General features: G+C 37.7%; 1 protein-coding gene across 1 annotated transcript in view; it reads right to left on the reverse strand.

Moving 5' to 3' along the window:
• Positions 1 to 4,162: 4,162 nt before the first annotated feature.
• Positions 4,163 to 27,226, reverse strand: part of LOC126184059 (uncharacterized) — a 211,081-nt gene continuing 188,017 nt past the window's right edge. Inside the window, exons 9-11 of the mRNA XM_049926420.1 lie at positions 21,143 to 21,409; positions 5,326 to 5,504; positions 4,163 to 4,611 (exon numbers count right to left, since the gene is read on the reverse strand). Of these exons, the coding sequence (XP_049782377.1) occupies positions 5,331 to 5,504; positions 21,143 to 21,409 (441 nt within the window). The 3' untranslated portion in view covers positions 4,163 to 4,611; positions 5,326 to 5,330. The remainder of the gene's footprint in view (positions 4,612 to 5,325; positions 5,505 to 21,142; positions 21,410 to 27,226) is intronic.

Consider the following 27,226-nt stretch of genomic DNA (forward strand, 5'->3'; position numbering starts at 1 on the left):
GATGATAATTCTCTGACTGGTGTGCCTCATGTGCCCTAGACAGCTTCTTTAGTCTTTATAGAAATGTATTCTGAACATAAGAAGTTCATCAGCAAAGCTGTAAGTGGAAGGAAAATGAACTTTCTACATTATGAATTAGACAGAATGAACACTGTGTTTTCATTAACCATTTTCATATCATCATTGGTGATTATCTGATCCATATGATTTGTGTCTCACACATACTCAGTTTTGTTGGCATATGATGGACAGCAATTATATCTTATTTAAATGAAGTAACAATGGTGACATCAGCTTTCTTCAGCAATAGAAAACAAACATTTAATTTGAGAAGTTGCAGAATAAGAATTCAGAGGAGAAACAAGTATTTGAAACTATGTTCTATTGGGGAAACTTTTGTCCATGATATTGTTGGCCTGGTTAAGTTGCCATAAATGAAACACGTTAATAATTATTAAACTTTATATAATATTTAGCATGTAAGATACATGAATAGGATTTGTACCAATAGGTTTTTATTTTTTATTTTTGCAGGATCATGCCAGCCAGCTGGCTGAACTAACTTTACATGAGTGCTCCAAATATGCAACATCACATGTACTTTAACAAAAACTTGAAACTATGGAATAAAATTTTGAATCATATAAGGAGGAGAGTATTCTGAAGCAAAAGAAAAAGTATTGCATGCACTAACTACATTTCAACAAGCAGAAGGTAAAGACGTATTTGTCAAGTTAACTAATACTGCAGAAAATATTAATATACTGAAAATCAAGAGTCCCAATCATTTAAGGGTTTGTGGTCTCAGTTTACACATATTATCCAAGGAATGTGATTTTAAATAATAGTGAAAAGGATGCCTAAACTGAGAAACTTTTAAGATTTTCAGACGCAACACTGCAGGCAGTGTCTCATAGATGTGTCACTTCAAGAAACTGGTTAAAGCACAGCTGAAAGAAAACAAACAAAATTACGGTTAGTTGGCTGATTTGGGGGAGCATACCAAAGAGTGAGGTTATCAGATTAGGGAAAGATGGGGAAGGAAGTTGGCCATGCCCTTTCAAAGGGAACATCCTGGAATTTGACTGAAGTTATTTAGGGAAATCACGGAAAACCTAACTCAGGATGGCTGGATGTGGGTTTGAACTGTTGTCCTCTTGAATGCAAGTCCAGCGTGCTAACCACTGTGGCACCCTGCTCAGTACAAAATTATGATAATAATATTGACTGCCATTTTGGGTGAGCATGAAGTGTTGGTAGGGAGTGGATTTTATTTCACTGTAATGGTATTGCTAAAGATGGGAGGTATAACCTGAAAAAAAAAATGTAATCCTGAAATAAGTAAAACATTTTCTTTTCAGCAATAAAACTCATATAAAATTAGTTGTAAAATGAGAGTTTTGTTTCTTTCCTAAAAGAGACTGATGAAGCAGAGTAGTTAATGAAGCATTTGAGAACTATCACATGCATCATACAGTAGTAACAGATTGAATATATGCAGTTTAAAAAAATGCTAATAATATATTCTAATTTGACCATAAACAGATGCTAATTTCGCCAAAAATAAGTGATAATTTGGGCAGTAATAGATGGTACATGTTCATGTCCCTGTTCCCAACTTAGAATGACTGATTAGTCTGTCAAGTTATACATGTAATTTTGTATAGAAAAAGCTGAAGTGTTAATTATGTAATCAGTTATGTCTGTGGTTCATGAAATAGTTTTCCACACAGTACTGTGTCAAGAGCTTATTTTTGTATTATTATTGCTTCTAACTAAAGATTGTACAATTTATGAAAGCAGTGGGACACAAACTGGCTTGTACTAAACACAGAATCTTGAGTAATTATGGAACTTAATATATGTTGAAGTATTTAGAGTGTAAATTTAAGCTTTTTGCCCTACACACACACACTTCATTTTGTGAACTTCATATTACCACCAAATAGGGTGAGACACTATTGTAGTCTATCTTGTGGTGAAAATATTGGAACTTACATTGTGCGCTGAATGATATGCTCTGAAACATCTTTCATCAAATTAAACGCAAGTTTACACAAAGATGTTGATAAGTGAAAGTCACAAATAATGTACAGAAAACATTAGAAAAAGTGTTTAATGCTGTGTCACATTTTTTCACAGTAGGTTCTCATTTCTTTTGAAACAATACAGATTTGTAACAATGCAACATATCCTTACTTTAAACTGTAATATTTTTAGCAATGGTATCACAGAAATATACTGTGCACATTCTAAACAACTTTGGATTTTTATTGACATGAAATATTGACAAAGCAATTTTAGTCCATGATCTCTAAAAAATTATATAAGGCACTGCATGCCCTTGACAATACACGCAACTGCAAAACAGCAGGTCTTGTCACACACTATGCTGAAACTGCACAGAACAGGAGTACATTTTTTCCTGAGCAGTATATATTACAGTCTACTTGCTTGAGTACTGACTTGTATAATAAAGGGAACAAAAAAGATATCAATGACACAAAATAATTATTTTAATATTGTGACAGACAAGTTGTGAAAAAGTATACTGAAATTTGTGATGGAGTTTGACAATATAAATTATTTCACATGTATGCATTTAATACATTAAGCAGCAGAGTGATGTAATAATATTGCTAATACATTTTTATAACTTTGTACCTGAATGTATATTTTCTGTGAGTAAAACCACTCTGCCAGATGCACACAATCTACTTATTTTTAGAATTTGTACATTTCATATGTATGTCTAGTTTGTCATAGTTCTTCATTAGGGTCTACATTTCACTATTTTTTGGACCAGTTGTGTGCAAGATTAATTGGTATTAATATGGGTGAATGTGAGTACTGTGCCATGTGTGTGGCCACTGTAAAAAAAATGCAGCCTTTTTTCCTTTGAGATGCACAGCCCACCTATCTTAATGTTAATTTAAGATACTGTGCTACTCAAGTTCACACCAAACATTGTTGTTTTGAAGCATTCATGGTTTGCTTTTCAAAAATGAAGTCCTCTGTTGAACATCAAAAATACATAAGTTTGACTCTTAAGAATGAAAGAAAGAAAGAGGGCTCTATATCTGCAAATTGTTAAAAAATTATAGTATATTTCCCACAGAGAGATACTGCCTGATAGGCATATCAGCTGCAAAAAAGTGCTTTCAGAGGTGTACGATAATCTTATAGTTGTGCACTATAAATTATTTATTTACTCACTAAACTAATGAAAATATTTCTTTCACAAAATATTAGTATTATCATTATGATTATGGACAATTACAAATATAAATGCATTGACAGTGAGACAAATAAATAAATTTATTGTCCAGAATCACTGGTTTATCTGAGCCTGCGCCCACAAAATCTGTAATGTACAACTTACTGCTCACTATAGAAGCTGCCACAAATGAGGAAAACAGCAATGCAGGTATGAGGATCAGTGAATTTGTTATAAATGACTGAGTGGCTGCTTCCCACAAATAAAATAGGCTATGTTATTGCTGACAAAATTAGTGCCAGTTTTTCTGTTTCAAGTATATCTGTCTTTTTGCATACAGATAATTCAGTTTACTAGTCCATGAATGATAACTTGTTTATATTGTTAAGTACAAAATTGTATTTATCACATGCCATATATAAGCAGGAACATACAACAGGTGTCTACACATAAAATTTTGATTACCTTACACCAAGTAAAGTTGTTTATATGTAAATGACATATTTCTCAGAGATGACATATTTCTCAGAGATGCCATCACCAGTGACTGTTACATACAAAAAAGAAAGATCAGTTTCAAATACACAACATCAATCAAAAACTGGTGCACAACAGAATTTTGAATTTAAAAAGAAGTGCCAAATCCAAGAAAAAAAAATTTTTACATTTTACATGTTTGTAAGTAACATATGACAAGTGATTATATTTTCTTTCTTATCCAAGTTTCCCATTAACAATCATTTACAATCTAAGACACAAGATAGCACCAACATATAAGAGCTGCTAGAAAGCATGTCATTCATGTGTAACTTCAAGCAGCTTGTTTTTTTTTTTTTTTTTTTTTTTTCATGTCCCTACCTGTGGAAGCAGCTGAAAGTGTATTTGAATTAATTTTCAGTATCAACAAAACAAAACAGAAGTTTGTCCTATGTAATAATGTGTGTATCTCTCTCTCTCTCTCTCTCTCTCTCTCTCTCTCTCTCTCTCTCTCTCTCTCTCTCTGTGTGTGTGTGTGTGTGTGTGTGTGTGTGTGTGTGTGTGTGTGTGTGTGTGTGTGCGCGCGCGCGCACAACTTTTCTTTACATATGGGCCATATCACTAATCACTAATTAGCTAATATCAGTAATGGTGGCAATTTTCTCGGTTAGTAAATTCTTCTGTCTTGCAGAACAGTCACTTGAATGAAAAACTGAACACGTTTGGTAATTCCAAGAGCCATATCAAGCACACACTAGAAGCTCTCACAATTCAGGAACTGATAATAAAATTTATTTTGAATTTTCAATATCTGAACACATTTTATAAGTCTGCTGGGCTGTATATATATAACATTTCATGTCCTGTTTGTTCTCAGGTTCTTCTCTTCCAGCTGTATAAATACATCAAGATCTAATCTGAAAAAAAAACAATGTTTTTCAAAATACCTTTTAGTATTTTGTGTTAACACTAAATATCAACTAACTTATAATATGCTCTTGTTATTATTATCTGTATGCTCCCTGTTCTCCATATATTTTGTACAGTATTTAATTATTCCATACATTTACTTGTTTTAACATTGTGTTTCACTGACATTTCTATAAAAAGATCCCAAGGTTTGTTCAAAATAAGATGTGCACCAATCTAAAATGCTATAGGGCCACCTGTAGTGGTGATTATCATAACTCAACCTATAATGGGCTATCCTACTATGCACAATACATTTAAAACAAGGTTCACAAACCAAAAATGAATTTATTGGAAGATACAAGTATTCTGAAAAGAAAAATAATCTTGCTGAACAGCTGTTCCCCTGAATTCATCATAGAGATCCCAGTCAACATGATATAAAATTAGACATGCCTTACTTAAAATCCATCAACTTCATTAGAGCTCTAGAGGAATAGCCATATGTACTTCATGAAATAATAATAAATTTCTTTAGCAATACTAACCACTGACATAGAAAAAATTACAGTTACAGAGTTTCAGATGAACTGTGATGATTTCTCTATACTACATCAGCGATTCTTGTTGACACCATGTAATACAGTCCAATGAACTGTAAAAGAGAAGATAGCTTCCCTGTATAATTATTAACCCAAATAATAGCACAAATAAAAAATTACCTGCTTCATTCAACGAGAACATTGTAATGTCGATCATCCTCTGCTATGAGGAGCACCTGAGGCCAGTTCTCATTACTGTTTTCAGGATAACAGCATATGTATTCTTCTGTACCATACATTGAAGGTCTTACCACCCGTAATGTTACATGAAGTGTAAAACCCAAAAGGAACATTTCAATCTGCAACAGACATGAAGAAGCATAAGTAAATAATTGTTATTTATGCAATTTGATGTTGATTAAGGATCCACTTTTTGCTCATTTCCTAAAAAAACTATGGGAAATGTAAATATTTCAGAAAAATTTTCTTATTCTCTGAGGGTCATATCTTGTAGTGCATGAATATGACAAGTTAAAACTGTAGGATAAAGCAACTGGTCATAGCAGTTAACTGAACTACTCAATGAAAAATGAACAAGTAGAGATATTTCAGCCATAAAAATTTAGCTATCTTCTGTTGGCTGTCATCAATCTCCTTGTTAAAGTTTTGGCCACTAATGCAGGTAGATTGTGTGTTATTAATTATTGCTGAATTAACAAGATCTGAAGTAAATGTTTTGCTGTTTTTATTTTTGTTGTAGGATTGATTACTGATGTGGTGGTGATGTCACTGAAAAATGTGCTTTTCAAGGTTTCAATTAATATCTCATTTTCAAATGTTCTTTTACCCCAGTGTTTCACTGTCTTTTTCTTGTCATTATTAAATCAGTAATTGACAATATGGCAAATTGTAATACTTTATCATGCTTCTATTGAGATATTACAGTAAATAACTAAGTAGGTATTTGTATCAATCATATAGAAAAAAAGACTGATTGCTAATTACTGTTAGAAGACATGTCAAGTTGCAGACAGGCACAATTAAAAGACATTCACATATAACTTTTAGCCACAGCCTTTCTCAGTAAAAGTAAGACAAATACACACCATTCACATGCACACACAAGCAAGCACACCCCATGCACACATGACCACTGGCTTCAGCATCTCAGACTGGAATGCATCATGTGGGATGCAAGCAGCAATCTGGAGGGTGTGGGAAAGGGAAAGGGATAGTAGTGTATGGATGGGGAGAGAGATGAATGCTGCCTAGTGGAATTTGCAGGGACTAGACTGTGAACAGTTACAGTGTCAGTAGGTTGTGGGGCAAACAGGTAGGGGAAAAAAGGAGCTAAACAGGAGAGGAATGGGGAAAGATGGGCAGATGCATGGGCAGAGGGTGGCAAACACGGTGGGAGACGAGAATAGGGAGGAGATGACAGCACAGAGGGGATGGAAACTATTGGTTGGAGATCATGGGGACAGTATGTTACCATAGGTTGAGGCCGGGATAATTACAGGAGCAGAGAATGTGTTGTAAGGATAACTCCAATCGGTGCAGTTCAGAAAAGCTGGTGGTGGAGGTAAGGATCCAGATGGTTCAGGTGGTGAAGTATCCACTGAAAAAAAGTGTGTCATGTTCAGCTGCATGTTGTGCCACAGGGTGGTTTACTTTGCTCCTGGCCACAGTTTGGCGGTGGCCATTCATCATGGTAGTTGGTAGTCATACCAATATAAGAAGCTGTGCAATGACTGCAGCAGAGCTGGTAACACTCCTTTGTGGCTGGTTATTGGGGGTGTTGGGAGGATTGTGGCTGTGAGCGGAAATGGCACAGAAGATCTGTTTGCGGATTAGGTCTGGGGGGTAGTGCTTGTCGGCAAAGGCCTTGGTGAGACCCTCAAGCATACTGAGCAAGGGAGTAGATATGTGTGGCATATTTCTTTGTGGATTTAGCTGAACCATACATTTGGGGTTAACTGCTCAGTGGTTTAGTTAAACCCACAAAAAAAAAAAAAAAAAAAAAAAAAAAAAAAAAAAAAAAAAAAAAAAATGCCATGTGCCTACTTTTGTATTTACCATCATGAGTCGATATAAGCATGATTAATTATATTAACTAGGCATACTGTCAATTACTGGGTTGATAATGCCAATAAAAAGACAGCAAACCAGCAATTATGAAGATTTTTCATCAGAAATGCTGAAAGATGCATTCAGTCAACACATCTACAAATAAATTTCCTTGTGAATATAAGAAAGAAGCATGATTATTTCAAGAGAAACTCCTAAACAAAAGAAGACAAAAAGCTTTTGCCTTAGGAATTGACAAGATAAAATTTTGAGTCATCAAATGAATATTTGAAAGGTTAATAGAAATGGAAGAAAAGACACTTTGTAACTACATTATTACTGGATGCAACACCCACTGTGGCTTAGGCACAAAAATTGTAAGAAGTTTGTCAAGTGGATCTGCTAAATGGAATGAAAAATTTGTGTTGGAGAACTGGGAAAGGCAGAAAATGATGTTGTTTGGTTTTGTAGAGTGTTCAACTGCCTGTACAAAGTCCCAATTTTTTCACGGTCCAATTTTTATACTAGTCCAATGAAGCCACTGTCATGAATAATGATGATGAGGAGGATGAAATGATGAGGACAACACAAACACCCTGTTCCCGGGCAGAGAAAATACCCAACCTGATCGGGAATTGAACCCGGGACCCTGTGATCCAGAGGCAACAACACTAGTCACTAGACCACGAGCTGTGGATGAGAGGCAGAAAATGACAGGACAAGAATGGCTCAGGGTGTTCATGAAACAAAACCAACTCTCAGTGAAAATATAAACGTGAAATGCAAGATGTACACAAATTGGATGGGGCAGAAGCAACCACTGTGTAGAAATAACCAAATGTACTGGCTCAGGCAGCAGAGTACTTGAACCAGCTACATCTGCTGAAGGAGGTGTATGTGTGACAATAGTTGCAGTAATCAGTGTTTCAGAAACAGCTCCATCCTCATTATCTGTATTTCTTAGGATGTACTTTAAGGATCATCTGCTGCACAATGCTATATCTGACTCTGGGGTTGGATCAACAGTTTCACTAGCTCTATAGCAATTCCTCAAATGTGAATAGCCTGGCAAAAAAATCCTAAATTCATGATACTGGACACAAAAGCATAAATGTTACATCATATGCAAAAGATGATGGTATTAATTTGCGTGCTCTTCCATTTCACATGTGTGAGTGTTTGCTTCTTTCAAAAATTATGTAACACAGCATGTTTTGATCTTGTGGCAAGTACAGGAAGATCAGCCACAATCTATTAGTTTGCTGGACTGGCTGGCATATCATACTTTCTGACCTACTCCAACCAAATATTTGCAGGAGTTTTTGGGGGCTGCAGTATTTAAACACCAAACAGAGATATATTTGCACATGAAGACTATATGGCAGCTAATTTGACTGAACTACTTTTGCAAACTGATTCCTACCAAAAAATTTATTTTGCCATCTCCTTCCATGGTTGATGTTTCTGAGATCATAACTGCAGACCTGAACATTCTTAGCCTACTGAAAAATCTAACAGATTTGTTACTCATCCTCAGCAATACATCTTTCTTCACAGGAAGACAGCATGGTGTTTTCTACAAGGAATTTTGTGACTGCGAAGGGCTACAGAAAAGATGCTACAACTTTCAAGGAGTATGTTTGCTAAGGTTTTGCAAGTTCTAAAGATGGGCTTCAAGTGTCATTTTATGGATGTTTGACTAGAGCAAGGAAAGTTTTGCCAACTGCTGGAAGATGTTTTGTACTAGAGATTGATGTTGTATTGAAATTACATAAAGTTCAATTAAGATCAGCTCAGTATGCAAGTATGTCATATTTTCACTGTGATTTATGTAACTTTAGTTTGTATAAGCTAAGTTCATGTGAATGGCTGGATGTTAGTGTCCAAGGGACACAGTGTTATAGCAATCTACCCTGTTACTATCATCAGGCAATGAACTGAGTTTCTAGGAGACAGAATGGAAATTGTACCTGTACCTCCCCCCCCCCCCCCCCCCCTCTGACCTGCTGCTCAAAGAGAGGTCCACATCTAGTAGTGGTGAGCAGGCAGTATCTCATCCCTGCCTTCTCACACCAATGTCATTGCTATGTCTGTGGTTAACATAGGATGCTACAGGCAGCATCTCCACTGCTACTCCCCCTGCCCCCAATATCAGTTCATTGCAAGAGATCTGTTGTCTCTTCTTAATCAAATTAAGTTCAGGTTGCTAGACCTTACTAAGACTGTAGCCACTATCAAGACTGATCAGCTGTTCCCTTACTCTAATCTCAATAGATTCTTTAATGATGCATGCCCAGAAGTTAGACATCTGTGTCAGAATCTTAGTATGGTTATAATCCACTCCATGTAATTCTGATAGGCATGGACTGCTCACAACTATGTTTCATTTTGCTCTCTGCATTTGTTAATAGTTAGATTAGGCCCTTGTTTCAAATATTCATTGCTTAACACTCAATACAATTGTATGTTTAGAATTTACTTATCATGAGAAATATAAATAACAAAATAACCAACTAAAAACTGATTGGCTGAACCTAACCTTACCCTATGGTGGGATGTAACTCAAAGTCAGATCATTTTCTTTTTCAGGCAGTGAGCTACCAACTGTGACATCTAAACACATCTCACTCCCCATTTCAGAGATTACATGTAGTGCTGATTTTGGATTAAGCCCATGAGGTTACCCTAATTGAATAATCATTAATGGACTGACAATCAAAAGGAGGAATCCATGTTCCATTCCTGATCCAGCTCAAACTTTTAACTTATCACACACAATCAAGAAAGTATTTGTTAAAAGGAAAGTTACACATGGTTATGCTGCTAGATGTAGTAAGTGTCCAGTCATAATAAAACTGCCTGTACAAAGTTATATTATAAAATCTCTCTCTCTCTCTCTCTCTCTTCTCTCTCTCTCTCTCTCTCTCTCTCTCTCTCTCTCTGTGTGTGTGTGTGTGTAGGCTAATGCCTAAATGCTGAAACAATACTGACTCTCCATGGATACTGCCACTTTCCCTTGTGTAGCATTTAACAATATTGAAGTTATATTCTGCATTGTTTAAACTGAAGGTAAATGAATTAAAATTTCATTGCTTTTACAAAACTGGTTATGAAATCTGAATTAGTTAGTATGTCAAAATATTGCAATACTAATAACAAAACTGCATGACATATATACACGCAAAGTGCCAAAGAAACTTGTATAAGCATGCATATTCAAATACAGAGATATGTAAACGGGCAGAATACGGCACTGCTGTCAGCAATGGCTATATAAGACAAGTGTCTGGTGCAGTTGTTAGATCGGTTACTGTTGCTACAATGGCAGTTTGCCAAGATTTAAGTGAGTCTGAATGTGGTGTTATAGTCAGTGCATGAGCAATGGGGCGCAGCATCTCCAAGGTAGTGATGAAGTGGAGACTTTTCGGTATGACAATTTTGCAGGTGTACTGTGAATATCAGGAATCCAATAAAACATCAAATCTCTGACATTTCTGCAGCCGGAAAAAAATGCTACAAGAATGGGACCAATGACGATTGAAGAGAATGGGACCAATAACGACTGAAGAGAATTTTTCAACATGAAAGAAGTGCAACCCTTCTACAAATTGCTGCAGATTTCAGTGCTGGGCCATCAACAAGTGTCAGTGTGTGAACCATTCAATGAAACATCGTGGATATGGCTTTCGGAGCCGAAGGCCCACTCATGTACCCTTGATTACTGCATGACACAAAGCTTTACATCTCATGCCTGGGCCAATCAACACTGACATTGGGCTGTTGATGACTGGAAACATGTTGCCTGGTCAGACGAGTCTGATTTCAAATTGTGTTAAGCAGATGGACATGTATGAGTATGGAGACAACCTCATGAATCCATGGACCCTACAGGTCAGCAGGGGACTGTTCAAGCTGGTGGAGCCTCTGTAATGGTGTGGGGCATGTGCAGTTCGAATGATATGGGATCCCTGATATGTTTAGATATGACTCTGACAGGTGACATGTATGTAAGGATCCTGTCCGAGCACCTGTATCCATTCATGTCCATTGTGCATTCTGCTGGACTTGGGCAATTCCAGCAGAACAAAGTGACACTCCAAATGTCCAGAATTGCTACAGAGTGGCTCCAGGAATGCTCTTCCGAGTTTAAATACTTCCACTGGCAACCAAACTCTCCATGAACATTATTGAGCATATCTGGGATGCCTTGCAACATGCTGTTCGGAAGAGATCTCCACCCCCTCGTACTCTTACAGATTTACGGACAGCCCTGCAGGAATCATGGTGTCAGTTCCCTCCAGCACTAATTCACCATTAGTCGAGACCATGCCACATCATGTTGCAGCACTTCTGTGTGCTCACGGGGGCCCTTCATGATATTAGGCAGGTGTACCAGTTTCTTTGGCTCTTCAGTGTATATCCACAATAATGTTGTAATCTTTGCATTGCTAATTTTATAAGCACAGATTAATGTTTGTTAGTAACATAGCTCATGTGACTTTATGGTTATCTGAATCACAATTACTATCATTTTTTTACATACAAATTTTCTGATGATAAATTGGCCTTTTGTTTACATTGACTTTAACATATTGTCACACAGAGGAAGGTGTAAGTAGCTGAATGACAAACACTAACTTCACTTAATGAAGATTTATCAGCACTTGCACATACAAGAGTGTGGAGTGAACTGCCTCTGGCCAGAACACATATGGTATATATACAGCAACAGAAAATTCCAGTACAATGATTTCTGCCATTTGTGGATACTTCTAGAATGTACTCAAACTGAACATAGAAATTAAAATGTTTCAGTTCAGGTGAGTTTTGGACTCACGACCCTCCAGGCAACAATCTGTTATTGTAACCACTACACTACGGTGACTGTGCTATTCAGCTTGTTCAGTGACATTGCTCCCTCCTTGAGAGAAGACCGTATCGGTGTTATGTCCTCGTAGTCCGGGAATGAGTCATTGGTCCTGCATACTCTGACTTCTGATGACTGATGTCCCCCTTGGCGGTGATCTTCTTAGAACTTCCTTTGCTGCTACATTCTTCAGTACCTTTCCACATGTTGCTTGTCACTGGAGCTTTGACTGTACCCTGGGTTGCAGGATTGTTAAAGGGCTTCATTCGAAGGACGTGGACCGTATCTCTGATCTTTCGTCACCTTGTGTCGGGATCGAAATCTTCAACTTCATAAGTAACATCAGACCTTACAACCTTATGAGGTCCAAAGTAGCGCTTGAGGAGCTTCTCAGAGAGACCAACTTTCTGAACAGATCCTGACGAGGTACCAGGCTGGTAGACAACAGGGCAGTGGCTATCGTCATACCTTCAGCGATCGTTTTCTTGAGCTTGCAGTGTGTGGAGATGAGCTAACTGCCAAGCTTCCTCAGCTGTGGTTAACACCTGGCCAATGTAGTTGTCATCGATGCCATCAGGAAGTAACGGAAACACAGTGTCCATCGTCGTCGTTGTCTCACGCCCATGCACCAGGAAAAATGGTGTAAATCCTATGGTGTCTTGTTTGGCGGTGTTTTAGGCAACCATCACAAAAGGTAGCACCTCATCCCAGTTGTTCTGCTCAACACTGATGAACATTGACAGCATGTTGGCCAAGGTCTTATTAAGGTGTTCATTAAGCCCATTAGTTTGGGGATGGCAGGTAGTCATCATATGATGAGTAATGTTGCACCGGCAGTTTATCTCTGTCACAAGATTCGATTAAAAAACTTTCCCTCGATCCATAATTAATGACCTTGGGGTGCCGTGTCTTAGTACAATATCTTCTACGATGAATTTGGCTACCTCGAATGCCTTAGCTGTTTTCATGGCTTTTGTAATGGTATAGTGTGTCAGATAATCAGTGCAAACAATAATCCATCTATTGCCACTAACAGACGTTGGAAATCGTCCAAGGAGGTCAATCACAGCACACTGGAAAGGCGTTTTGGCTGATGGAATTGGTATGAGTTGGCCAGGTGGTTTCTGAGGAACTGCCTTTCTTCTCTGGCACTCTCAACAGTGCAACACACAGTGACGGACACTCCTAAATAAACCTGGCCAGAAAAATCTCTTGCAGATTCTATCGTATGTCTTAATAAATCCTAAATGTCTGGCCTCAGGTGTGTCATGGAATTTCTGTAGAACATCTAAGAACGTGTGTTTAGGAATCACTGGTAGCCACCTCTTTCCAAATGGATCAAAGTTTTTCTTGCAAAGTAATCCATTAACTACCTTAAATTGTCCTTTCACATACTCTGACCAATTTAAGGCTAGCATAATTTGAGATATCTTGGCATCCTTCTTCTGCTCAGCAGAGAGATCCTTGATGGTCTTGCACAGGGTTTCTTGAGAGACAGTCTGCATCTTGGTGTTTTCTTCCACTTTTGTACACTATGGTAATGTCATACTGTTGAAGACGTGGTGCCCACCTGGTGTGAGTCATCCTGTTGGATCCTTAAGATCTGTCAACAAACAAAGTGAATGGTGGTCTGTAACAACTGTGAATGGCCTTCCATAGAGATACTGTCAAAATTTGCACATCGGTCAGATCACAGCAAGTCATTCTCTTTCTGTAGTCAAGTAGTTTCTCTCAGCTTTTTCTCTCAGCTTTTGTAAGTGTCCTAGAAGCATAGGCTATAATCTTCTCTTTTCATCCAAAATCTGCACCAGAACAGCAGCGATCCCATACCCACTGGCATCTGTGTGTAGTTCTGTAGGTGCTTTCTCATCATACAGACCGAGTACAGGGTCAGTCATCAGAGCTTTTCGCAGCACATTGAAAGACTCTTGTTGATCACCGCCCCAGATAAATTTAGCATCAGCTTTTAACAACTCTTGGTGTGGCCTGGCTTCGATACAAAAGTATTTGATAAAACGAAGGTAATAAGAACATAATCCGAGGAAGCTTCACACATTTATAATACATTTATGAATAGGAAATTCAGTTATAGATGTCACCTTTTCTGGGTCTGGATGCACACCTTCGTTTGACACAAGGTGCCCAAGTATTTTGATTTCTTTTGCTCCAAAGAGACACTTTCTCAGATTATGTTTCAGTCTGGCTTGTTGGAGACACTTAAGAATGGCCCTCCGTCTTCTTATGTGTTCATTAAATGTCTCTGAGAACACTATAATTTCATCTAAATGACAAAGACGCATTGTCCACTTCAGTTGCCTTAGAATATTATCCACCATTCATTCAAGAGTTGCTGGTGGATTACACAAACCAAATGGCATTACCTTAAACTCATACAGGCCCTCAGGGGTGATGAGTGCAGTTTTCTCATAATCAGCCTCATCTACTTCAATATGCCGGTATCCCGAGTACATGTCCATGGTTGAGAAAATCTTCAGACAATCTAGTGTATTGTCAATTCATGGAAGAGGGTAAATGTCCTTTTTAGTTATCTTATTAAGCTTCCTATAATCAACACAAAAGCGCCAACCGCCATCCTTCTTCCTGACGAGAACCGCTGGTGGTGACCATGGGCTCTGCGAAAGCTGAATGATGTCATTCTTCATCATTTTCTCTACATCGTCATGAATTATTTGACATTCCGTTGCTGACATATGGTATGCTCTCTGGCTTATTGATTGATGGTCTCCAGTGCTAATCTGGTGCTTCACTGTCGATTTGTCTAGTTTGCTCTTCACCTGTGGATTGAAGCATTCAGAGAACTCTTGAAGAATGGCAAGTAGCTTCTTCTGTTGTTCCTTAATGAGATCTGGTGATAGTTGAGCTAGAAGATCTTGTCTCGTAGTGGTAGCACCAATTTCACCCACAGACTCGTCATGGAACGTTTTTATGATGCTCAGCTGTTCTGCAATTAACGGCTCAGCGTTTGCTACATACTTACTTCTTGGAATGATTTGTGGTTCTTGGCGACAGTTAACCATCCACAACTCACCAAATCCATTCTTACACGAGATGACCAAGTTATTCTTCAGTGGTATGCTTCTCTTACATTCAACTACAAGATCCATGGGTTGATGCATGGAATGACACATGACAGCTACCTTTCTAGCGCTGACTGCAGGATTGATCACTTCATCCAGCACACATAGTCTCCACAAACTCTGATGCGCATCTTCCTGTCCACAGTACCTCATCTCATCTAGTATAATCTTCAAGCAATCACAATGTATAATTGCCTGAGAAGCTTTCAAAATGTCCCATCTGAGAATGACGTCATGACTATACTCTAGTAAGATGATGAATTCTAAGGGCCATGTTGTTGCTGTTGAGGTCTTCAGTCCTGAGACAGGTTTGATGCAGCTCTCCATGCTACTCTATCCTGTGCAAACTGCTTCATCTCCCAGTACCTACTGCAGCCTACATCCTTCTGAATCTGCTTAGTGTATTCATCTCTTGGTCTCCCTCTACGATTTTTACCCTCCACGCTGCCCTCCAATACTAAATTGGTGATCCCTTGATGCCTCAGAACGTGTCCTACCAACCAATCCCTTCTTCTAGTCAAGTTGTACCACAAACTCCTCTTCTCCCCAATCCTATTCAATACCTCCTTGTTAGTTATGTGATCTACCCATCTAATCTTCAGCATTCTTCTGTAGCACCCCATTTCTTCTTGTCTAAACTATTTATCGTCCATGTTTCACTTCCATACATGGCTACACTCCATACAAATACTTTCAGAAACGACTTCCTGACACTTAAATCAATACTCGATGTTAACAAATTTCTCTTCTTCAGAAACGTTTTCCTTGCCATTGCCAGTCTATATTTTATACCCCCTCTACTTCGATCATCATCAGTTATTTTGCTCCCCAAATAGCAAAACTCCTTTACTACTTTAAGTGTCTCATTTTCTAATCTAATTCCCTCAGCATCACCCAATTTAATTCGACTACATTCGATTATCCTTGTTTTACTTTTGTTGATGTTCATCTTATATCCTCCTTTCAAGACACTGTCCATTCCGTTCAACTGCTGTTCCAAGTCCTTTGCTGTCTCTGACAGAATTACAATGTCATCGGCAAACCTCAAAGTTTTTATTTCTTCTCCATGGATTTTAATACCTACTCCAAATTTTTCTTTTGTTTCCTTTACTGCTTGCTTAATATACAGATTGAATAACATCGGGAAGAGGCTACATCCCTGTCTCACTCCCTTCCCAACCACTGCTTCCCTTTCATGCCCCTCGAATCTTATAATTGCCATCTGGTTTCTGTACAAATTGTAAATAGCCTTTCGCTCCCTGTATTTTACCCCTGCCACCTGTAGAATTTGAAAGAGAGTATTCCAGTCAACATTGTCAAAACCTTTCTCTAAGTCTACAAATACCATGTATGGCCACTTATACCCACACGAATGGTACGTCTTCCTGTAGGTTTTACATATTTCCCATTATCCACCTTCAGCAGAGATGTTTTGTTGTCAACGGATATGGTTTTCTGCAACTGGTGACAGTACTTCTCTGAAATGACTGAATATGATGCTCCATAGTCCACAAGAGCTTGGGCTGGTCGGCCATCCATGAGTATATTGATGTAGTTTACTACCATTTTTGTAGTATCAACAGTGGAGGATTCTTCTCTTCAGCACACTCACTTTCAAGGAAGGTCGCACCCTTTAGTTTTCCAGGTTGCAGTGGCCAGGTGATCGGCTGGAGTGATGAAACGGTGATGGAGACCTTGATTGGCGAGTTGGGGAACATCCTCTCCAGTGGCTAACTTGCAGCGATGGTGACCTACGTCGTCCTGCACCAGCATCTTCTTGTTCATCTCCATCGTCCAGGAGTTGGCGTCAGATAAGATCCGTCTGCTGCCTTCTGGCGTTGGCGTCATCAAATATCCACTGCCTTTCTTGACAATAGCGCACCACATGTCCTGGGCATCCACATTGGAAACATACTGGTTGGTTATCCTGCGTCCTCCAGATGTCTGTCTTCCTTGGTGCCAAAACAGGTTCCTCATGCGGCATTGTAGGAATGTAACTTCACCTGGGTTTCGACTTTTTTTACCATTTTACAGGGAAATGAAGAATGATAGATTGGGTTCAATGTCTGTTCCGCTTCCTCCCTTATGACCTCTTGCAGCGTTTCAGTTTATTGCTCACTGTGCAATCCAAGTGCCTTCTGAACTTCCTCACTCACTACCTGACGAAGAACACTTGTGAAATCAGTTTCTTCCTCCATCACAGACATCGATATTACGTTTGGAAGCCATTCAAACTTCTTGTGTGCAATTCTTTTTTGATTCAGTGTCTCGATATATTGGCACAATTTTATGAAGTTGTCTGCTGTCAAAACCTCCTTCAGGAGTAGGGCTTGATACATGTCCTCAGCAACACCCTTCATGAGATGTGCAACCTTATCTTCCACCTTCATTCGAGGATCCACTATTTTATATGGCTCCAAGACATCTTGAATGTAGGATGCTGTCGTTTCTCCTGGATGCTGTGCCCTGCACTTTAATTTATCCTCAGCCTGCACTTTCATTTATCCTCAGCCTGCACTTTCATTTATCCTCAGCCTTGGCATTGTGTGTTGCCAAAATACTTGCACACTGCCACCTGGAATACTTCCCAGGTTGTTCTCATACCATTGCTTGGCAGTGATTTACAAGTAGAAAAATATGTTAGCCAAACAGACGGTGTCATCCCATTTCTTAAATTTGGCTATATGCTCATATGCCTTCAGCCACTTGTTTGGATCTTGGCCATCATCATCAGAGAACCCGGAAGGATGTCTCGTGTGGTGCTTCTTCTTCTTCTTCTTCTTCTTCTTCTTCTCCTCACCATGTAAACAGCAGCTCTGTCATGGCCTGATCGGAGCCACTGTGTCATTGATAATGTGCGGGATCACAAGTTCCAATACCTGGCACCTCCACCAGATAATTTGATGTAGAGGAAGGTGTAAGTAGATGAACGCCAAACACTAACTTCACTTAATGAAGGTTTATTCAGCACTTGCACATACAAGATCGTGGAGCGAACTGCCTCCAGCCAAAACATATATGGTACAGAACATTCCAGTGCAATGATTCCTGCCATTTGTGGATACTTCTAGAATGTACTCAAACCGAATATAGAAATTAAAATGTTTCAGTTCAGGTGAGTTTTAAACTCACAACCCTCTATGCAACAATCTAGTATCATAACCACTACACTACAATGACTGCACTACTCAGCTTCTTCTGTGACAATGTTTTTAATTTTTGGGTTACTATCCTTACAATTCATCTTAATTTGGACTATATACATTACAAGTTGGGGTAATTTCATCAGTATATTAATCCAATAATGTTACAATACAAGCTCTTTCACTTACATAGCTTTGTGTAAGCCTAGTATTACATACTTTGTTATTGTATCATACTTTTCAGTAAATTTTGTCCTATTCTGCTACGTTACACTATGACACAAAAATGACCAAAATTCATTCATACAGTATTTGTGGGTGAGAGCACATAGTGACTTACAACAAGCTTTACACTTAATTTCAAATGTTTAGGAAACTTTCTGACAATCCTCACAAAATGGGAAAAGGAAAAAAATTATTATTTATTACATTTTTCACTGTTCATGCAGTAAAACTGCCACATCAGGTGTGACATTTTAATTTATTACTTCTTCACTGTTAACTGTATTTGCACTGCATTTTGGTGACACTATTCACGTATACCACAGAATATACCTGCAAAATTATATTATTGTACACAGGTAGTTATTGAGATACAACACTAAAAACGCTGAGATGTGTGAAAAACTGCCACATCATGCATGGTGTTTAAATCCACTTATGCCATTAAATGTATCTACAAAATCAAATAATGGAAATCCAGGATGGAATAATGACAATATTATGAAAAGGATAGATTGCTACTTACCATATAGTGGCAATCTAGAGCCACAGAAAGGCATACCAAGAAGACTGCTAAACAAGTAAGCTTTTGGCCAAAATGCCTTATTCCATCCTGGATTTCCATTGTTTGATGTTTTAGATACATTTAATGGCATATGTGGATTTAAACACATTGCATGATGTGGCAGTTTTTCACACATCTCAGTGTTTTTGGCGTTGTCTCTAAATAACTACCTGTGTACAATAATATAATTTTGCAGGTATATTCACACACATGACCACAGTCTCTGGCTGCTGAGGCCAGACTTGGTCAGTTTGGTGTGCGTATATTGTCTAATTCAGAAGAAGACCTTTTAGCTGAAAGCATACTTGTTTAGCAGTCTTTTTTGGTGTCCTATCTGCTACTCAACATCTCCACCATTCAGTGAGTAACAATCTATCCCTTTCATAAATGTACCTTCAAAATTATATCATTGCATGACACATAGTTAAGGAGATACAATGCCATAAACATTGAGCTGCATGAAAACAAAATTGAAGTGTGAAATTAGCCATGGATACAGGTGAAATATGTGCACAGATATCTGTGGGCAAAGCTGTGGATAAAAGCTCCTCCTACACACCTAAATCAATTTCAACCAAACTTTGTGCACATACTACTTACTATCTGAAAGAAAATACTGTGGGGTGAGAACCAGAAACCTCCTACTGGATAGAGGTGACAATGTGGAGAGAAGATGAGAGCGAGGAATAGGTGCACAGACAGAGAGGTGGAAGTAGGAGATAGACAGACAGAGGGGAGGGGGAAATGGACTCAGAAAGGGAAAAGTAAGAGATGGACAGAGAGAGGGGGAGGAGGAGATGGACAGAGAGATGGAGGAGGAGGAGATGGACAGAGAGATGGGGGAGGAGGAGATGGACAGAGAGATGGGGGAGGAGGAGATGGACAGAGAGATGGGGGAGGAGGAGATGGACAGAGAGATGGGGGAGGGGGGGATATGGACAGAGATATGTGGAGGTGGAAATGAATAGAGATACGGAAGAGGAAGATGGACGGAGAGAGTAAGGGGGGGGGGGGGAGGGGGAGCAGATGGACATAGAGTGGGGGAGTAGTGGATGGACAGAGAGAGGGGCAGGAGGAGATGAGGGTGGAGGAGTTGGACAGAAAAAGGGTGGAGAATTTTATGTGGAAGTAACTGCACCAAAGGAGTCTTGCTATTACTCCTCCAAATTTGACCAATTACAAACTCAGATTCTCTACCACAAATTTATATTTCGACAATGAAACATTATATTTACAGCCAGTAGGCACACAATTCACAGTTCTTTCATACAAAATTAAGTAATGAGTGATAAATGTGAAATGTAGTCATACAGTAACAATATAAACAAAAGGATACAGTGTAGCGTATATTTCATCTATCAGATGTATCGTGTAATACAGTAAGTGAATCTTGTACTATTACCTTACAGTAAGTAGTCTTTCACATTGTAACATAGTGTATATGAACCACCATTTTTTACAACTGTGCAACAGACTTCAAAGCCATAATTGTGTGCAATATGAAAAAAGAAGGATCATCATCATAGGATTGTACAAGAATAGAATATCATCATTTAGAACTATCTGGTGGAACTGTCTTCTTAGACTGAAAAGAGCAGCACCTAACTGCGTCTCACATGGTCTGTAATATAGCAACCCCCTGTAAACTACTCCCCCCCCCCCCCCCCCGCCACCCTTTCCCACCTGCCACTTACTTACCTGTCCCAATCAGTTCTCCTTTCTTCTTTGAAAACTGAACCTATTGTTCTTAAAGCAAGGATTGCTGTTGTATATTTTAAGTATCTATATTAGCTATTGAGACATGAACCTCTTGGAGGTAAATATGGAGTGAGCTATATATATATATATATATATATATATATATGTGTGTGTCTGTCTGTCTGTCTGTGTAATTTTAAGTATTTTCCCTCATTACACCACACCTAAATTTGTATACTGAAATTTACCCATATGTAAGCCTGAATAACCAAGAAAGTTTTTTGTTTATTCCAAATATTTCTGAGTAGCAAACTGATACAAAAGAGCATGTTATTACCTGCTCCAGTCCAGCTGTGTTTCCAACTTCAAGTAAATGATTTCTCATCAGTTCTCGGGGTGTTTCTGAAGTGTCTCGAGAGAACATTAACATAGCAAATAATGGAACATCTTCCCCATTTGTGTAGTTATGGTACAGTTCAATAGCATTTTTAAGCATATGTAGTTTAACTGCTTCCATTATGTGCAGGTCCATTGTAGGATCAGAATTTAAAATATGTGTTACTTCATCTTCTCTGTCTGCAATATGTGATGCCAGCAGACGAGGCTATAAAAATATCAAATAAACAGAATACAATGATTTATAGAAGTCAGTTAAAAAACAGACATATGTACTGAATAGGCCCTTAATTGAAAAGTTTAGTTCCAGCATGACTGCATTTGTGTATGTTTTAATGTTTTATATGCTATACAACAAATTGTCAGCATCTTGAACATAATACAGTCAGGATATTTAGAACAAACAAACAAAAATATTATTCAATATAAATAGATAAATAGTAATGTAACAAGGAACAACTGTCTATCATATTCAAAAAATATATATTAAATAAAATATGTTGTTATCATGATCACCCTGAAAACAATTTCGATGTGATATGCAAAAAACACGCAAACAATAAAACAGTAAGAAAGGATATGAATGTTTAACATCTCCAGTGTAATAACACATTCATTGAATGTGTAGTTATTGATCTTCCGCTATCTACATAATTATATTCACATATTACAATGGGGAATCAGTTTTTGTATACAGTCTGTTAGAAATTTACCACCTGCGATAACTATTATGATGATGATGATGATTTCATGCACAGTTGTTCATTAAACATTTTGTAGCTGGGTAAACAAGTGTCATCATGAGGAAATGTCTGTTCTGTTCAACTCCTAGATTAACAATTTCTACCAACTTAATTTTTACTTTTGTATTTCAAAGGTATGAAAGTGAATGTCTGCATTCACATATGACTCCTTCATGCTTTTGAGCAGTAGACATAGTCTAATGAATTGAAATGTGAGCTATGTTGTGCATAACAAGGAAAAAGATTCAACTGTTTGTGTACTCAGAGTAAAATAAAAATTGGACATTGATGATAACTATTTATAGTACATACAATTCTTATCTCTTTAAAATAAATATGACAGAATGTCATTAAATACACTCTTTGCATAGTAATCCCAAGTAGTCTGAAAATACAGAGTTGCCCTTCAAGGAATACACTTCATTTATTTGACCAATGTCACTTACAGACAATCAGAACTGCAGGGGGTTGTGGGAACAGAGTATGTGCTGGGGAGACAGATCCCACATTCACATCTCAGAGGAACAGGTGCTAGAGGAAAGGATTCAGACAGAATGGGTGCTGAAGCAGCAGTTGAAGGCATTAGTTGTGTGTTGTGCAGAATGTTCAACAAGGATGGCTAAAGCTAGCATCAGTTTGGTGGTGGCTATCTATGTAGATAGACATCAGATTATTTGTCATACCCATATAGAACACTGCAAATCAATTGCAGTGTGGCAGATATATGTGACATAGCTATTTTCTCATGTAGCCAGATGGAAAATGTCTGTGACTGCATAGCAGTAGTAGATAGGGACTGGATGTATGGAACAGGTCTCGCCATTAGATCATCCACATGGGAATACCTATAAGCTACTGCTCTGAGAATAAGGATGAAAAATGGATACACTAGCACACTGCATTGAATAGGTGACAGAATATTGCTTATCTCCAGGGCACAGTGAGAGGTAGTAGAAGCCCTGGGAAAGGATGATGTTGAGGTTTCAAACATTTGGATAATATAAAGAGAGACGCTGAGCAGAGGCTGATTTGTAGAAACGATAGATATGTTTGTATCATGGGTAGAACTGATACACGAGATCTTTTTCAGAGCTATCTACTTCATCATTGGCTCTTTTGCCCTACCCATTTCTCTTGTCTGACACCAATCTGCTTGTGAAACCAATCAAAAACAGAGAAACAACCAGTGTATTTGTGCCAGTCTGGGAGGTGTAGGAGGGGGAGGGGGGGGTGTTATCGTACAGGGTGTCCCTTCTAAGGGTCATGAGATGCATTTCTCTGATGTTTGGCAGATATCTGCAATTTTGTCTTTGCTTTGTGTTGCTGTTGTATTCCATTATGCACAAAATTATTTTTAAAGCAGAATTTTAATATGACTGCAAAATCTTACACAAAACATTTTTTCACATTCTGGATTAATGCATTTTAAATGCCCATACTCTCCACAGGTTGGTTACAGGGCAAAAAATGACAGTCTCAGAGTTTTACCTCTCTCTCATTACAGAAACTAGAAAAAATGCAACAAAATGGCACAAATCTGAGAGGAAGACGTTCTGATTTACAGGAAGGCATTTTCCACATATTACTGTGAGTGAATTTTCAAAGAAAAATTTGCTGATGTGCAGATGTGTGGTTTCCATGAAACAAAGTGCATGAGGAAACTAGATACCAATGTAAAACTTGCAATGTGCCATTATGTGTTCTACTCTGTTTCAAGACTTATCACACAAAGAGGCATTATTAATCATCGGGAACTAAGACTGATGTCATAGTTGAAATTATTTGACACTTGCCAATAAACTGTTTTGTTAAAAAAGAAAGAAACAAGATCCATAAAAATATAAAAAAAGAAGATCCATAAAAATATAAAAAAAGAAGATCCATAAAAATATAAAAAAAAGAAGATCCATAAAAATATAAAAAAAGAAGATCCATAAAAATATAAAAAAAGAAGATCCATAAAAATATAAAAAAAGAAGATCCATAAAAATATAAAAAAAGAAGATCCATAAAAATATAAAAAAGACAATATAAAAAACTAATTTTAACTTTGTCAGCACCATAGGAAAGCCTGCATCAAAAAGAAGGCTTGGAAATAGATACAATGAGTGTAAAGAGTATTCAGACATTTCCCTCCGGTGAGAAGTTCATTGGCAAATGAACAGAAATTGTGTTCCAGATATTACAAAATATATTCTGTACATAATGTAAATGCACAGCATATATTGCACCAGCAAAACTAAACTCATGTATACACTTCTACTTATAATAAACTAGAATTATTATTATGTAATGTATATAATCATATTCAGATATTATTTTGATAGTGGAATTTTTGCAAGGGCAATAAAGCAGGAGTGAAAATACATACTGTGCATTGAATCAAGTATTCAAATGCTTCAAGTTTCTGAATTTGAAGTACCCCTCCAGGTTATGAAATATGCTGGCAACAAACAGACTTGGTGTTTCAGAGGCTACAATATTTATTTCACATGTTATGTAAATACATAAGGTTCATTCCACCAGTTAAACAAAAACTATACATATGTATTCATCACTTTATACTGTGATGAAGTTATTCCAACATGATGGATTTTTTTGCCATGATACTTTCCTAAGGACATAAGGAAGGAGTGGTAATATATACCGAGTATTTAAAAATGTATTCAAACAATTATGTTCTCACTTTGGAGTGTCTCTCTAAATGAAAAAGTAACAGTATGCTGGCAAGAAACAAACTTGCCGTTTCAGATGATGCTATATATATTTTGTACATGATTTAATTACACAGCATACACTGCACCAGTAAAACAAAAGTTGTATGTATTCATCTGTTTACCATGTAACGTAGACAGTTATATTTCGTTATTGTGATACTTAGCCATGGATGTTGTGTGGGGACATATAAAAGGATTGAAAATACATAATACACATCTCAAAAAGAATTCAAAAGGTTCAACATTCTGAGTTTGAAGCATCTCTCTAGATGAAATAATGTGCTGGCAACAGGTGGACCTGGTTTTACAATATATATCCCATGCATGAAGTAAATACACAACATACATCACATCGGTTAATAAAAAATTATGAAAGATTTTGTATTTGGAAACATTGATTTCTGGCCTTGAAGTTTGCCAGAGAACAATTAATTTTATCTATGTAGCATACTTAAAAAGTATTCAGGTGCATCAGAAGTGTTTTCTAGCAAGAAATTCCCTTCCCTTGTGTAATTTTTGAATGAATTATTGTGCTAGCATGCACCAAGAGAACAGATGAACTAGAAGGGAATGAGTGTATGGATTCTGAAATTTTTGGCTTGCAAGCTACCAAATCAGCACAGTGCCAGGAGGCTAGCACAGGTAATATACAAGATAGGGAGCAGTCAAGGATGGAAGGGTCCAAGCACAGGTAGTCAGCTTAGGCTACAATGAAATCACACCCAGCTTGGCCTGTGGCAATCATGTCTGTAGCAGCAAATTTTATCAGTATATTTGTCTCATCAACAACCATTACAGGTTTCAAAGAGTCCTCCATTGTCCCCAGTAAATCATTTATGTAGATCAAGAATGGCAGTGAACCAAGTGCCAAATCTAGTGGTATGCCACATTTAATGTTTCTCCATTCTGAATTTAAACTTGTTCATGTCATATAATTTGCAAATGTGTTGAATGCATGTAGTCTACAGGAAGAATATGATACCTAAAATCAGTATTATATTCCTCAATGCACAGAAGAATTTTGTGCTCTCGAAATTTAAAAATTTATTATGGTATATGTTTGTGATGTGAAATATACCTATATGTGTCCAAAGAGCACACAGAATGAAAAACAGTTTTGCAAACTGACCGACCTATCCCCATCATCTACTGCAAGCATGTTGCAGACACTCCTTGGGGATATTATGAGAAGGTGACTACCATCCTCCCCAGATGTGTCAACATAAAACTTAGCTTTTCTCTAGTATGTTTAAATGCTTACCATATACTGGTTGATAAGTTCTGTAACCAGGTAGTATCATAGCATGAAGATGAATTAAGAGATTTCCACAGAAGAGTTCACAGACTGGTTATACAGACATAATTAGGTTACCATTCACAGTGAAATTAGGGCAGTGGTGGTTCATCATATGGCACAACAGAGCAATGAACTCCATAGAATTATTGGTGCGAGAGAAAATTTTACAGTGCATAAAGATTTTCAGCTTAAAATAATACATTCTCCTGCCTCCATGACATATAATTATGTTAATATGTATGAATATCCCTGCTGATGTCTATAGACATGTTTGAAACTGGCAGTCAGCTCTTATGTGCTCAACTCAACCCATGTGCAAAATCCAGCTGCACCCCCCACTCCTGGAGACCACAGTCCAGCTGCTGAGTTCATTGGAATGGGCTGAGAGATGAGTGGAGGCTAGGAAATGTTTTATATCCTGAGCATTGGAGCAATTCTCCAGTGTGTATCCATGAGAGCCTCCACTTCTCCTCCTGCTGCTGCTGAACCTTGCCAAAGTGCAGTTCTTCTTCCTCCCCAGTTGATGCATTGATACGACACATAAATATCACATTTTGAATCGAATTCATATCTACACTATTCTGTAGCTTATAATATCTGTTGTGTCATTGATCCATGTGAGCTATTATACTTCTCAAACTGCAACAGCGAGAGTGTAGTCGACAATGACAGGCAGAAGTTTCACCATATTTGTTGCAGTAAAGTTTCCCATTCTATGATCAGTTTTTATAGTTTTTTATGTGCAAGTATTTGATATTGTTGTGTTTTTGAAGATACAAATTCTACAGTGTCTACAGTGTAATTCAGGATTTATGATATTTCAGTGCAGAGACTTAAGAGAAATTAGTTTCAGTTTACCTTTCCTGCCACTTGAAGATAAACTTCATGTCAAGGAACTAGGAAGACCAACACTGTAAATCATGTTAGTCAAGAAAACTAAAACAAATGTAGACTGGTAATGTGGTTGTGATATCACAAACAAATTGTATTGTTTTCCATGTTTGTTGTTTCCAAAAAGAATTCCGGAGGTTACATTACTTGGACACTAAGAGGTAATGACGGTCTTGGACATTTACTGTATTACAGAAGATGAAGAAACGTAAGTGGGCTAAATCACATATGATCAGATTCACATATGATCAGATTCACAAGAATTGTTATGTACTCTCAAAAATTGTGCATTGTATTAAATTTTGTGGTGCTATTGAGCTTGCACTTCATGGATATGACAGTTACTCATCAAAGCCTGAAATTTTCCACAGTCTTAT

The sequence above is a fragment of the Schistocerca cancellata genome, chromosome 4 (assembly GCF_023864275.1).
Source record: "Schistocerca cancellata isolate TAMUIC-IGC-003103 chromosome 4, iqSchCanc2.1, whole genome shotgun sequence".
NCBI classification, from domain to species: domain Eukaryota; kingdom Metazoa; phylum Arthropoda; class Insecta; order Orthoptera; family Acrididae; genus Schistocerca; species Schistocerca cancellata.